Below are 15,808 nucleotides of genomic sequence, written 5' to 3' on the forward strand. Positions count from 1 at the left end.
ATCTTATCAGAAAAGGTTAAGAAGGGACCTCCAATCTCAAATTATAAGATGTTTGGTACACATCACATTTTGTCAACCAAATAAAGAAAATGAAGTTTAATTTCCCAAATTTTTATTAAAAAGAGACTCTCATCAGATATCTTATTGCAAAGATGAAATCTCACAAAAGAGCAGCAAAGTTTGCTGTAATAATAAGTTTTAAATAAGTACAAATTCTTTTTGCAGTTCTTGAACTTGAGAGGTTTTTGTTATTAAAAAATAAAAAGAAAGGTGTTTTCTTTTTTCCATGAGTCATGGACATCTTCCTACAAGAATTTCTATTCATTGGAATAACTTGTCAAAATGAGTGGGGAGGAGGAGTCAGAGGTGGAGAGGGAAAAGTGGGGGCGCTCACTTAAGTCTCTGAAAAATTAGAATAACAATTCTCAGTTAATTTCTTAAAATCTTTATTATTTGGTAATAAATGTAAAAACTGCCATTTCCCCCTTAAATCCTCAGTCTTTACTTTGTACCTTAAAAGAATGAAAATAACTCTACCCAATTAGCCACAATAATGCCATGGCAGATGCAAAGTTAAAACTGAAAGGAAACTTTTAAGTATATTCCATAACATACATTTGGTTACGGCTACCTTGACTGGATATTTTTTAGATCAAATTTCTCCTTAGGTAGCATTTTCGTTTTAGAAAGTGCTGAGGTAACTGTCTAGGAGCAGAATATGTCTATGTGGCACTCCTTTCCAGTTGAAAATATTTTAGAGTTAACAAAACTGAACATGACAAAAATATCCCAAGTACAGTACTAATTCATTAGCATTTCCCTGGCACGTTTCCCTTCGGCATCTTCGCATACACACAGGAGTCAGTCTTGGAGGGCAAGGGGGGAACAAGGGCACTACTTGGTTTTTTGTTTAGCTCCATGAGAGCTAAACAGATGTGTGTCCAGTGGTAGAAGTATTCGATGACACTATTACCAAATTCCCATACTTCGATTCGAGAATGATCTGTACCAAGGAAAAAAAAAAAGTTAGTGTGGATAGTTATTAAAATATAAGTTTCAGGATAATGAGGAAAGTTTGTCAGATATGCTTTGAGTCAAAACCATAGCGGAATTTTGTTTATGCAATTATCAGAAAACAGATAAATGAATCTTGGTATATAGACCGTTGAGGATAAAATCTCAAAAACATATTATCACAAAAAGTAAGTTGTAAAATAATGTGTTCTTGGGGGCACCTGGGTGGCTCAGTCAGTTAAGTGTCTGCCTCCGGCTTCGTTCATGATCCTGGGGTCCTGGGATCCAGCCCCACATGAGCTCCCTGCTCAGTGGGACGTCTGCTTCTCCCTCTCCCTCTGCCCCTATTCCCTATACAATCTCTCTCTCTCAAATAAATAAACAAAATCTTTTTTTTTAATGTTCTTTTGGATGCAATTAAAACACAATTTAAAACCCTGTAAAATTATATTGTTTATGGATTCATAAACACGTAATCAAAGCAAGAAATCATGCATAAAACTGATAAACATTAAATTCGTAATAGTGTTATCTCTAGAGAGGAAGAAAGGAGAATGAGATCAAGGAGAGGTAGAAAGTCTCAACGGTTTCTGTAATGTTTTATTTCTTTAAAAGTGTCTGACTCAGGGGCGCCTGGGTGGCTCAATGGGTTAATGCCTCTGCCTTTGGCTTGGGTCATGATCCCAGGGTCCTGGGATCGAGCCCTGCATCCAGGGAGCCTGCTTCCTCCTCTCTCTCTCTGCCTGCCTCTCTGCCTACTTGTGATCTCTGTCTGTCAAATAAATAAATAAAATCTTAAAAAAAATTTTTTAAAAGTGTCTGACTCATACATAATATTAAGATTAAATATAGCATATGGCTCTGTAACCTCTACAAGTTTCTAACTTCTTTTTCTTCTTCTTTTTTTAAGTAAACTTTACACCCAACACGGGGCTCAGACTCACAACCCTGAGGTCAAGAGCTGTGTGGTCTTTTAGGCTGAGCCAGCCAGTGCCGCTCTAACTTCTATGTTTAAAATATTTCCTAATTGGGGCGCCTGGGTGGCTCAGTGGGTTAAAGCATCCCCCTTCGGCTCAGGTCATGATCCCAGGGTCCTGGGATTGAGCCCCGCATTGGCTCTCTGCTCAGCGGGGAGCCTGCTTCTTCCTCTCTCTCTCTGCCTACTGATGATCTCTGTCTGTCAAATAAATAAATAAAAATCTTTAAAAAAAATATTTCCTAATTAAAATATATTTTAGGATATGTAATGACTGCACAACATGATGCTTCATTTGTTAAACCGTAAACTATTAAACTACCAGAAATAAAAGTTACTTTTCTCCCGGAGTCAATCACTAATATTCAGACAGAATGACTCAAATAAAAAGAGGCTATGCTTTAAAAGTTGAACAGATCTGGGTTCCAGTCGTGGCTCTATACCAACTAGTTCTGTGACTGAGCCGTCCGCTTAATTGCTGGTCATCTTCCATAAAACAGGGATGATACCTCAGAACTATTATAAGTATTAATGAGAAAACATATGCAACAATCTGTTACAGAGTAGTTGCTAAAAAATATTAATTACCTTCCTTCTTTCCAGTGACTCTCATCCTCAGCTCGACGTTTTATTCATTTTTGTTACTCCTATTGTCTGCCACAGTGCCTAACTCAATAATGTTTGCTAATTTGAGTTGAATAAGCCATTAAATGATACTTATACTTGAATAAGAGTTTTTAAATATCATCTTCTATCCAATGGCTCATTAACAACAATGACAATTATGTCCCTCCTGGGTATCTGTTAGGATGACAGAACAAGTTTTATTTCCCTGTATTCTATCCTTTCTTTCTACGAAGGAACAAGATTCCCTGAATTAGATGTACCCTTTCTATTGTTTTGAAGTTTTGACCATGACAAAAGGTACAATATGAGACATGTAAGGCACATAAAAGGCGGGAAATATTCACGTCTCCATTTTTATTTGAGGGTGACTTTAAAACATAGGGGTCTAATTTTCAAAAATTCTTTTAACACTCACAGAAACGCCATCTTCCCTCTAAATTGTAATTGTTCAAAAAATGTTGAGACAACAAGAAATTACAGAAAAATTAAGTTAGGTTTTTCAAATGTTAAAAGTCTTTCCAGATAATAGCTCAGTATCATAAATGACAATTATGAATAAAAACAAAAACAGTTGCTGGTCATGAGAGCACATTAAAAATACCTGATTCATCTCAAGTTACGGGCAATACTCGACCAATGAACACAAGTACTTAAAATACTGAGGTGCATTTGTTATAAATGATCCCTTTTTGTACTAATTAACTTCCTAGAACCTTTACAAGGTAATGCTATAGGCTGCGAAAATTACTTTGATGATCTCAATGTTCCAATGTCATGAATCTAAAGTTTATCCCAGGTTTCATTCCTAAAATCAATCTTAACTCATTTTCTGAGCTATCAGCTCGGCTGCACCCATCAGTTTTTATTCTGCCCTTCCCAAATCCCCATTAAGAGCCGTGTTCCACAGATGCCTGTCACAGCGTTCTTATCTGAACATCCAAATGAAACAGACCCCTATCTGCAGCCATTATTAAGCTAGTCAGCCATCTCCACGGTGATTCCAGGACATGAGGATGGGGAGGGAGGCCTCTCCCTTTCACAAGCCCCTTTTGCTTATTTCCTGTCTTTTTGTTACCGGGGACAGAAGCTCTGGACCTATCTGGGCTGTGGTTCCTGTTTGCACGCGTTTTCCAATGAGAGGTTGATGTGCTAACAACTGGCTGTAGCGATTTCTCTAATGAAGCCTCCTTGGCTCTGGAGGGGGTTTCCATTGACAACGGTTGAGTGCTACTGCCCTCTTGTGGTGGAGAGATGCCAGCTTATGCAGCTTGGCTGGGGACAGAATGCAAGGAAGTGATAACTCATTCAAGCAGATAACACTACTTTTGTTACTTTCCTAACCATAAGAAACTCTACATATATTTTTTGCGTTGCCTTGGTGAAGGTTGTAGTAGATTACTTGAAGACATCTCAGCTGGGTCAACCTTTGAATCTGTTCATGAACCTATCAACTCAGAAACATTTGATGGTATTTTTGTAGGTTTTAGTTTATTCAAACTTACACAAGGAATTGATTTTGCTGAAGACATCGGGATGTTCTAGGGTAGTTCTAATTCAAACTCCCTGTATGGATCACTGCTTTCACACTAGATGAGTTAAATCCTTTGGGGGAATTACAATTAGAAAAATGGGTGAAGCAAAAATAATGATGTATTTAAGCACTGAGTTCCAAAGTTAAAGTGTAACTGCTCCTTTCAGCTAGTAACCCAAGATCAGCAGTATTTCTTGAATGCTCCTCTCCTTATCATCAGTTCTTAGTTTTCTTTCCTTTCTTTCTATTGTTTTATATACCTTATGCCACCTCTTAACATTACTGCCATGTGCAATGAGCTAAATGTCCAGGCCACATTGTATACTTTAAAGGGCATGTGTGTGCATATTTCAGTTTTTATGTGGGTCAGAAAACTCATATTTGACATGGTAGTCGGGCACTTAATATGTCATTGTTCATTTAACATGGTCTGATATGCTGCTTCCAGCTTATCAGGAAGGACTCACCGGTAAGAGGGGAAATAAAAATACACGTTTTCTTGAATTATCTGAAGTTGGGTAGAATTTGTTCCACGCAGAACACTGAGTTCTTACGGGTATATTAGTTTAAAAATTTCTGTATGGTATATCATATTGTATTGGCTTGTTTTCATGATACAGCTATGAATCGAATGTGGGGAATTGAAATCAATGCAATTTACTTTACAAACATTCATAGTTTAATGCAGTGGCCTCTGAACTCTTTGGACTATGTGCCTCCATCAGTAACAAAGTTTGAGCATGAGCCCCAATATATGTTTGTTTATGTTATTTATTTTAAAATATTTAAAAGCAAAACATAGAAGTTAGGCAATGGTGGGATAAAATAATATAACTAAAAGTTCCACGATATTTTTCTTACACCCAAAGGTACAGGTATCAGTTATTTGCTCCTTCTGTTTTCTCCTTTTTGTCTGGAGCTTTGTGGAGAAAGCTTACAGAGGTCTCTGTATTCAGTAAACATTCTCATGCTTTCCCCGTTTTCACTCTGGTACTCTCCATCTCGACCGTGTCTAATGTCCCCCAGCCCAGAGACCTACTGTGTTATCCTCCCTGAGAAACAAATTTCTAGTGTTGTAGAGAGGAAGCTGTCCAGTGGTGTGTTGTAAAGATGAGATGCAGAGACCAAAACACTAAAACAGAAAGAAAGGACAAATGACAGGGAAAAGAAAACTTCCAGAAAGAATTATCATTAATGCCCTCAGAGGGAGATGTTGCATTTATGAAACATGAACAAGATGTTGTGCAAAGGAAATATTTGGAGAACCAAGGCTCTTAGACCTTAAAACATGCAGAAACAAGAATTCAATAAGACTAGAAGATCAGCTTGACAGAATGTCTTGGCAAGTGAAACAAAGGGACAGAAAGATGGAAAATAGGAGAGAAAATATAGGGAGAGACTTCATCTAGGAGAGCCAATGTCTGAATAATAGGAGTTCCAAAGAAGGAACACAGAAAAGGGAAGGCAGGGTCACCTTCTGGGTCACCTTTATGTAAATGAGAAAAAGACACCTAGCATGGATGAATGCACGCTGTGAGCCCGGCTTGGTAAACAGAAAAAGGTGTGAAAAGAAAAGGATGCCCCTCCTCTAAGCAGACATAGTCTTTTTTTTTTTTTATTAAGCAGACATAGTCTTAAGCTAAGGCACACATTTGAGGAAATGGAATCCTGGTTAGATTTCAGCCCCCAGCCACCTCCTCAGCAGGGCACCTTTGTGCAGTGCAAAGAGGGCACAGCCTCCGGTTGCAACAGGGATGCCATGGGAGAAATCACACAGAACTTAAGGACCTGAGTGTCAAAAGAGAAAAGGCCCAGTGAATGCTGAGAACAGTGGATGCAAACAGCCGCATATCACAGCATAGCCTTATGAAATTTCAGTCTTGTGGGGGAAGGGGAGTGATTCTCCAACTTCTAGAAAGAAACAAAACAAAACAAAAACAAAGAGGTCACATGCACAGTGTCAGGTTTCAGAAAGGCTTTAGACATCTCAAAGACAATCTTGGATGTTTCCAAGTTTCTTCAGACAATGTAGCTACTTCCTCCAGAAGTTAAACCGAGAGTTTTCATATGACTATGAAAGAGAGTTTTCATATGACTATTCCACTCCTCCTCATACACCCAAGAGAACTAAAAGCACACACTCCCACAAAACAAATGTTTACAGCAGCATTTTATACACAATAGCTAGAAAGTAGGAACCACCCATATATGTCCAACAACTGATAAATGGATGAATAAAATTTGGTATAACCATATAATGGGATATTACTCGGCCATAGAAAAGGAATAAAGTACTGATACATAGACCAAAGATGAACCCTGAAACATAATGCTAAGCAAAAGAATCCAGATAGAAAAGGCAACCTATTGTATGACTCCGTTTATAGGCAATGACTAGCTAAAAAAGGCAAATCTCAGAGACAGAAAGTAGACTAGTGGTTTCTAGGGGCTGCGATAGAGAGGGGCCAGGGACAGTAACTGCTAATGGGTGCTGGGTTTCTTTTTTTGGAGCAGTGAAAATATTCTAAAATTAGATAGTGGTGATAGTTGCAAAGCCTTGTGAATATACTACTAATTACTGAGTGGTACACTATATATTGGTGAATTTTGTGCTCTGTGAATTATAATCTCCATTTCTCAAGAAAGAAAAGGAGGCACTGTCTTTAAGATTATGTTCCCTGGCAAACTACAAATCAAATATGAGGGCTGAATAAAAACATTTTCAGACATGAAAGGGCTCAAAAAATTTACCATTCACCCACGCTTTCTCAGAAAACTACTGGGGATCTGCTGCCTCTGAACAAGACAAAGTAAACTCCTATGATAGCAACAGAATGAATTTCAGGAAGGCAGCCGAGTAGCAGATTTGGGGTAGAGGAAGATCCTAGATAGAAAGAGAATTATGATCTCTAGAATGGATGTCTTGAAGAAAGAAAAAGAAAAAAGGAACTAAAAAAGTTATCTGATAAAACTTTTCCCCAAATTTCCCTTTTGGGAAGTTAGATGGAAAGACAAGTGGATGGGGTAGGAATTATCAAGAAATACCAAGACAATTCAGCAATTATATATATATATATATGTATATACATATATACACACACACACACACACACACACACACACATATATATATGCTAATTATTTAATTCAGGAAAAACAAAAAGTGAAAAAGGAGCATCCAAATATGTTATGGTGTTTAGCTATAGATATTATTTGCATAGGCAAAAATCATGTCAACACTGCATTTTGATTTAACCTCAAATGGTAATATAATTACTTGGGAAGACAGGATAAGAGAATGGTAGTACAACAGAACTAAATTTTCATCTGTAATAAGAGGAAGTCAATTGACAAGGTTGAAACTGATGAATGAAAAGATAGCAATATTGTATAATATTAGAAATAAAGAAATGTGCCAGTATCCGAAGAAACAGTCAAAAGTAGGCTGGTGGGGGGACACCTGGGTGGCTCAGTCGTTAAGCGTCTGCCTTCAGCTCAGGTCATGATCCTAGGGTCCTGGGATTGAGCCCCAAATTGGGCTCCCAGCACGGGAAGCCTGCTTCTCCCTCTCCCACTTCCTGTGCTTGTGTTTCCTCTCTATCTCTCTGTCAAATAAATAAATAAAATCTTAAAAAAGTGCACCTGGGTGGTTCAGTGGGTTAAGCCTCTGCCTTTGGCTCAGGTCATGATCTCAGGGTCCTGGAATCGAACCCCACAGCAGGCTCTCTGCTCAGCAGGGAGCCTGCTTTCCCCTCTCTCTCTGCCTGCCTCTCTGTCTACTTGTGATCTCTCTCTCTGTTAAATACATAAATAAAATCTTAAAAAAAAAAAAAAAAAGAAACAAAAGGGTCAGAAAGAATTGCCTCTGGTGAGGGGAACTGGGGACAGTGAGAAAAGAGCAGAGGGATGAGCTAGTTGTTGGAAGGCTTTTAGTTCTTTCTGACTTTTTAAAAATACCTTAATAAAAATATAATTTTTATAATCCTTAATGATAAAAGATTATTTAATATCCACTAAAATGAAAAAATGTGTCAAGGAAATGTTGCAAATTATGTATGCCTTAAATAGAAAAGTGTTCTCGTTAAACTGATTTTTAGCAGGCTTTATCAGATATTAAAGCATTAGTGATGGTAGCTAGACAAATAAAACCAGGTTGTTTCTCTAAATTCGATGACTATTGTTGGAAAACTTTAAAATTTAAAATCAAAAAGAATGGTAAGGAGCAGAAAGATAATTCATTATTTGATTTTTTTCCTCCTTTCTTCTTTCCCCCTCGAGGACTTGGACTGGAGATGGAAGGGGTCTGCATGCATAGGAAATGGGTCAAGCATCAAGGCCCCAAGTCTTTACTGAACCGCAAGATAGTTTCCCACACAGTGTGTGAATGAATACTTGTCCAATATCTTCACTAATAGGGCCCTTTAAGAGGCTTCCCCACCCCTCCCCCAGGACAAAAGGAATCTATTCTGAAACTGAATGAGATGTTTCCTCCTCTAGAGCCTGACATCTGGGAGCATTTCATAAAAGGCACACTCCAGGCTCTCTGTTAAACTCAGATTTACTGTGATTGCAGCTTTCTTCCTACAGGTAGGAAAACAACAAAGCCCAGCAGGAATCACCATCCAAGAAACTAGGTCTAAGAAGGTAGTAGAGAACTGCAAATCCAAACCAGTGATTGTCTTCAGAGGATCCAAATTAATAGGACAAAACAATGTTCTTGGTATCTTTTTATCCAGTTCACTTTGACTCATTTCAAAGAACCAGGCACGGGGTGCCTGGGTGGCTCAGTCAGTTAAGCATCTGCCTTTGGTTCAGGTCATGATCCTGGGGTCCTGGGATTGAGCCCCGCATCAGGCTTCCTGCTCAGTGGGGAGCCTGCTTCTCCCTCTCCCTGCCGTTCCCCTGCTTGTGCTCTCCGTCTCTCTCTTTGACAAATAAATAAAATCTTAAAAAAAAAAATGAAAAGAACACAGCACAACCTCACAGTTGGGATTCAGTTCAGTGCTGTATTCATATTGATTATTTCTGGAAAGTGGGAGAATCTTGTGGAACACTCCTGTCTCATCCTCAATCATGGGGAATGGAGTCGTGTTCCACTCTTGTCATGGAGGGAGCTAGAGAGTAGCACTTAGGGAAAGATCACATGGGGAAGGTGAATCTTGAAGACAGAGTTAATCAGGGCTGGGAGTCCGGCAGCCCTTTCTTCTGATGGTGGGTATCGCCCTCCATTGCTGTCTTTGGAGGATCATTGTGGTGAGTTTCTTTATAGATGGTAATGACACTGAGGCTCTGGCTGCTTTGACACAGGAGGAGCTCTAGGGCTCTTGTAGGGTAAGTGAAGGATTGGGGAATTCCTGCAGAGACCAGTGCCTGTGGACTTAAAGACCCTTGGATTTAGACATGGGGGAGAAGTATGGCCAGAAATACAGGCTCTAGAGACCAAAGTGATTCTGGTCACACTTGAAATGAGAGATAGTGTTTTTGCTTCTAGATCTGAGAACATTTCCTGGTAGACAATGTCTGTCCAAACCCCCAGGGAGGGGAACATGGGAAAGGTATGGGACACCCTACAGAAAGAGCTGGCAAGGTTGGCAGCAGAGGTTCAAAGTAGAGTGAGGAGAATAGATCCTTGAGAAGGTGGTCAGGTCATGGGTCTTCAGGTAGAAGAGGCCAACTTCTGGGAGTGCTTTCGATGCATTATTGCATGTATAGCTGTCTGGGTCCTGGTCCATTGGTCACCTGAGTCACCAGGATTCCTATAGGCAAGTATGTCAGCAACATTCATGTGCAATGGCACAGCCTTGGGAAGTCAAGCTAGCTGGATGAAATTGCCCAACGCTCCTCCATAGATGATTGCCTCAATCTAAAGGTGGGATCTGCTGCCTGGAACTTCACCAGAATATAAAACACCCCTTTCTAGAAACTCAAATCAAAACCATAATGAGATATCACATCACCCCTGTTAGAATGGTTATGATCTGAAAGACCAGAAATAACAAATATTGATGACAATGCGGGGAAAATAGAACCCTTCTACATGGTTGGTGGGAATGTAAATTGGTAGAGCCACTATAAAAAACAGTGTATGTTCCTCAAAATATTAAAAATAGAATCACCATAGGATCCAGCAATTTTGCTTTTGGGTATATAACCAAAGGAAATGAAATCACTACCTCAAAGGGAATCTGCACCTCCGTTTTGTTTTTTGCAGCATTACTCACAAAAGCCAAGACATGTAAACAACCAAAGTGTCCATCGATGGATGGATGAAGAAAACATGGTGTCCATATATGCCGTGCAATATTATTCAGTCATAAAAAGGAGGAAGTCCTTTGCAACATTTGTCATTTGCAAACAACATGGATGGACCTGGAAATCATTATGCTAAGCTAAATAAGCCAGACAGAGAAAGGCAAGTACTGTATGATCTCACTCTTATGCGGAATCTGAAAGAACTGAACTCATAGAAACAGAGAGTGGATTGGTTACCAGAAACGGGGGTTAGGCGTTGGGGGAAATGTGTGAAGATGGTCAAAAAGCACAAACTTCTGGTTATAAGATAAATTCTGGGAATGTAACGTAGAGCCTTGTGATTATAGTTAACAATATTATACTGTATATTTGAAAGTTGCTAAGAGTAGATCTTGAAAGTTCTCCTCACAAGAAACAATCTCGTAACTATGTGAGGGGATGGTTGTTAATTAAACCTATTGTGGTGACCATTTCAAATCATTATGTTGTACACCTTAAACTAATATCATGTATATGTCGTTGTATCTCAATCAATCTAGGACCAAAAATTAAAAATTAATAAGTAAAGGTGTAATGTTACCTAAACATTAAAAAATATATATTCCTTTCTAGAACTAGGATGTAGTAGGGTGAAAGTTGGCAGCAGAAGTCCTAAGAAAGTGTGGGCACATCACCAGCCCCGATTTTACCTTCTTGGCACAAATCCTTAGTTTGAAAGGTGTGGTGGGTTAGGAGCTATGTTAATAGTCCCTCTGCAAGATGGGCCGAAGGGACAGATACAGTTGGTATTTCATGCTGGGTAGGGCTCTTGAATGGGGCCTGAGTTAACACTGCTAGAAGGCTCAGATACATTTTGAGCAACAAATTGCCCTTCCAGAAGGTTCCTGTTTTTCCTATACAAACAGAAAGTTACCCCAATACGTTCCCCTTCCCTTCCTCAAATGGAGAGCTTAGAATTTCCTGATACAATTGCATCTGAAGGAGAGGGGGTTGGTATCTGGGTGGCCTGTGAACTTTCTGGATTGCTGCAGAGACCATGACAATGCTCAAGCTTTGGCCCAGGAGGTAGGGGAACCTGGGGTGGGGTGCTATGGAGTTGTGACTGAATCCACTTCTGTCAACTGCAGTTGGAGTTCCTGCCACCTGAGGACACTGTTGGAAAAGAGAAAGTGGTGGGAGCCTTACTGATCCAGGCTGCTCAGGAATTGGCCAGCACAATTTAAAAGTGTGTGTGTGGGGGTGGGTGGGAGGTTGGGGTTCCAGGTGGTGGGTATTATAGAGGGCACAGCTTGCATGGAGCACTGGGTGTGGTGAAAAAATAATGAATAATGTTTTTCTGAAAATAAATAAATTGAAAAAAAAAGTGGGGTCAGACAAAGGAGGCAGAAATTTGCATGTTTTCTCGAACAAAGGAGCAAAAATGAGTAATGGGAGGTGGTTCTGATAGGTAAGTCGGAGGTAGAACCTGCCTTGGGATGTCGTCACAGAATATGTTTCTGGGGATGAGGTGATTAAGGGCAGGACACAAATCCTGAACATACTTGCAAAATGGAGGGTGGAAGGGCTTGCTCCATATCCCCAGCCCCGATTCAACAGAAGGACTAGATTGTTCACTTGTGAGTGCCCGCGGTCTTGCCCAAGAAGAGGAAACATCAGTCGGAGAGGACACAAGTGAGCCCGGCAGCAGGGTGTGGCTCTCAGCTGAGGGGCGGGTGGGTTTGGGGCGACCAAAGTGCAGCAGGAGGCTCAGGGAGAATGTCAGTTGGACCAACGGGTCTCACGTGGAGGGAGAGGGTGTGCTGGGGCTCATGGTGGGGACTGTATCTACTTTAAAGGCACTGACGTACAGAATATTTCTTCTGGATTTTAAGTCTTTAGTGAACTGTGAGCGAACAAAGATGGAACGAGTAGAGACACAGATCCAGTAAACAAGTATTAATTTTTGTTGTGGCTGATATTACTGTTTCCCTTGAATAGCACCTTAAAAGCAGCGATCCGTGTGACATCTGTGAATTAATTCAGAGGCTCCCGAGAATCAGCCCAGAGTCCTGAGGGTACAGTAGAAATCACTCCAGATAGAAATTCTACTCTTTATTCATTTCACTCATGGTCCCCAAGAACTCATGTTAACTTTTCTCTGGACGTCATCTTCTCTCCTCTTGCCTGCACTCCCAAACTTCAGACAGTACCTTGCCTTCCTAGACCAGATCTCTCTCCCTTCTCCGTCTGCCCCGGCTCACTGCTATTCCTTCCCCTGCCACAGCCACCCTGAGGACTGTGGTGTCTTCCTCTGGGTTGCTTTTCCTGACCTCTTCTCCTCAGAGTCTCTCTGGTTCTGAGCCTCTTGACCTCGTATACATATCCCAGAAGTCTAGAAACCCTTCTGACTTAGTCCAGAGTCTCCATAGACAGTAGGAAAGGGGGAAGGGAAGGAAGGGGACAGGTTTAGCAATCAATTTCTACAGAGCCATTTTCCCAACTGATGATTAGTTTTTGCTAAGAAACAAACAAACAAAAAGAAACGAATTTTAAATTTATTCCTTATTGGTCCATTCACACAAACGGCCTGAGGTCTTTGGGGAGATGACACACACCTGTGGAAGAATGTATGCTTGTATAGGTATATTTACTCTTTAAAAATTTTTTTTTAAATTCTGGTATGGTTAACATACAGTATGACTTTAGTTTCAGGTATACAGTATAATGAGTCTACAATTCTATATATTATTCAGTGCTCATCATAAGGGTTCTCTTAATCCCTTCACTTATTTCACTCTGGATATTTACTCTTTTTAAAAAAGATTTATTTATTTACTTGAGAGAGAGAGAGCACTAAGGGAGAGGGAGTAGCAAGCTCTCCACTCAGCAGGGAGCCCAATTCAGGGCTTGATCCCAGGACCCTGAGAGCATGACCTGGGCTGAAGGCAGAGGCTTAACCATCTGAGCCACCCAGGCGCCCCTGGATTTTACTCTTATATGTGACCTGTTCTCTCTGGACAAAGAGCTCATCACGTTCTCCAGCTTGGGAGTCTCCCTACTCTTGATTCCGGCTGATTCTCCTTCTCTAAAAAGTCTGTTAGTAGTCTACAAAGAGTCAAGATCTGTTCTTTTCTTTGGTTCTTCAATGAAACCTAAAGATAGTAATAGCTTTTCTTAATGTGCTTGTTTCCCATCCTCACTGAAGCCCCTATTCACTTCTGTTTGGTTGTTTTTTAATAAATAATGCACATATTTTCAACAAGTGGGAGATGGGTGTGATTCAGAATTCTCAAATGTGCGGCATGAACAGTCACTTTGGGGAATGTGGTCAATTATAGACAAGTGTCCCTCCCTTTAAGAGGACTACAATCAGAACTGTTTTTCCTAAAAATTGTATTTATAAGCCACTTAGTTAATTGTCATAAAAATATCTGAATATCCAAATTGCAACTATGTTTTATTGCTGTTAGATTTGGACCACAATTAAGTGTAAATTTACCTCTGATATGTTCACTGATGAGTTGTAAATTCACTTTCACATTTTTAGCGGTCGGGTCAAAGTCACAGATATTCACGACTAGGTAACTCTTAACATACTGTGAATAAAAGAACAAAAGTTACGGGAGCACCAGCAAGTAAAAGGAGGGCACCCAATTCACCAGTTTACAGAATTCCATGTATGTAAATTTTAAAACAGGCAAAACCAATCTATGGTGTTGGAAGTCAGGAATCTGATCTGGTCACTCTGGAGTGTGTGTGTGTGTGTGTGTGTGTGTGTGTGTGGCGGGTGAGGGAGGGAAGGGGGTACAAAGGAAGGCTTCTGGGATGCTGCTGATGTTATTTCTTGATCTAGATGCTGGTTACAAATGTTCACATCATACACATTCTTGCATTTGTACATTTAGAATTTATGCGATCTTGATCGGTAGACCTAAGCTTGTGTGGGTTCTTCTTCGATAAAAAAGAGTACTTAAAGACAGAAAAAAACAGCTTACCCGTTTACACTTTTCCCAGTCTCTGAAGTCACCTGATGATTCCAACTCTGGATGAATGAACAAGATCACGGCTGTCAGGAGGTCATGCACCAGCTTCACGCCGGCTCCCACCTCCTGGGCCTTGCTCTCTGACAGAGACGAGGACTCTGGTGGGAGATTATAATCATAGAGCAGCAGTGATACAAAGTCGAGGGAGGTGAGCAGGCGGAGGCTTTCCTGCAGCTCCTGCAGCATGATCCGGAAGAAGAGAACCCCTGCCCGCGGGACTTCTCCTACATTTTCAATCTCTGAAACAACATCCCACACGGTTGGTTAACCCGTAGAGCAGTTTTTCACAGCATTCTGAGCACAATACAGTAAACTTCTTCCCCCCCGCCCCACCAGGAAAAAGAAGACCATAGTCTATGGTTCTAAACAATCTTAGTTTCTCTAGTGATGAAATCAAAATGTGGAAATGGAATGACACCTGGTGAAGCTCACAGGAAGGGGCTTTGAGTAAAGGTTAAAACTCAGGTGTGAGGGTTGGACCTTAGTTTGAATGCCTACTCTCCCTCTTATTAGTTCTGTCTCTCTGAACCCCCTCTTCCTCGCTGTGAGTATGGGGCTGATCCCTATTTCCCTGGTGACCTGTGGCAATTAAATGAGATGATGTATGTAGTAAAGGCACTTAGTGGTTAAGTACAGAGTGGATGCTCGAAAGACATGAATTTTCTTCTTTTTTTCTACTTAACCTACCCTGTCTAATGGCAAGAAACCTCTCAGATCAGTCCCACATAACATTACTCTATTTATTCTAGGTAGCCAAAGGTTTCCATGCTTCCTTCTTCCCTCCATGATGCCCAAACTGCTTTTGTGTTGAGTAGCCTAGAGGGTGTGGAATCACAAGCACTAAGGTCTAGTTTTAGTTCTGCCACTAGCTTGCGATTGGGCCATGACTTTGATGGATGTTAGCTTCTTTATATGTAAAACAAAATGCTTCATCTAACTAATACTGTGCAAGATAGTGGACAGAGCCCCCAAAGTGGGTTTCAAATCCAGGCTTCTCCACTTGTTAACTGTATGATTTGGTGCAAGTTGTTTTGTTTCTCTGAATTTTACTTTCCTTACTGGTAAAATAAGTTATCACCATTCACCGGAGAGTTATGGCAAGGACTAATGGAAATTACATATGTAAAGTGCTTGTTCCATAATGGGGCATTTAATAAATGCTAGTTCTACTTTGCCTTTATGAGTCCTCCCAGTTCGAAACCATAAGATTCCAGCCAAGAAAATGAGATTTCTTACCCTTTGCTCTAATTTACCCCAACTCATTAGCCCAAGACTGCATGAGGGAATTCCTTTCACGTAGAAAGGGCCGTGTACTGTAACAATTCACAATTCCTTTTAGGAAATGTACTGCAATCTGTGATTTCCCCCCGCATTTATTAAACCCAG

At 40.4% G+C, this 15,808-nt stretch overlaps 1 protein-coding gene across 1 annotated transcript in view; it reads right to left on the reverse strand.

Annotated features, from left to right (window-relative positions):
* Window positions 1-809: 809 nt before the first annotated feature.
* The window catches only part of EFCAB5 (EF-hand calcium binding domain 5), a 175,546-nt gene continuing 160,547 nt past the window's right edge, over window positions 810-15,808 (reverse strand). Inside the window, exons 24-26 of the mRNA XM_044248235.1 lie at window positions 14,375-14,661; window positions 13,879-13,975; window positions 810-1,003 (exon numbers count right to left, since the gene is read on the reverse strand). Coding sequence (XP_044104170.1) covers window positions 810-1,003; window positions 13,879-13,975; window positions 14,375-14,661 — 578 coding nt within the window. The remainder of the gene's footprint in view (window positions 1,004-13,878; window positions 13,976-14,374; window positions 14,662-15,808) is intronic.

Source organism: Neovison vison, chromosome 5, assembly GCF_020171115.1.
Source record: "Neovison vison isolate M4711 chromosome 5, ASM_NN_V1, whole genome shotgun sequence".
NCBI classification, from domain to species: Eukaryota; Metazoa; Chordata; class Mammalia; order Carnivora; family Mustelidae; genus Neogale; species Neogale vison.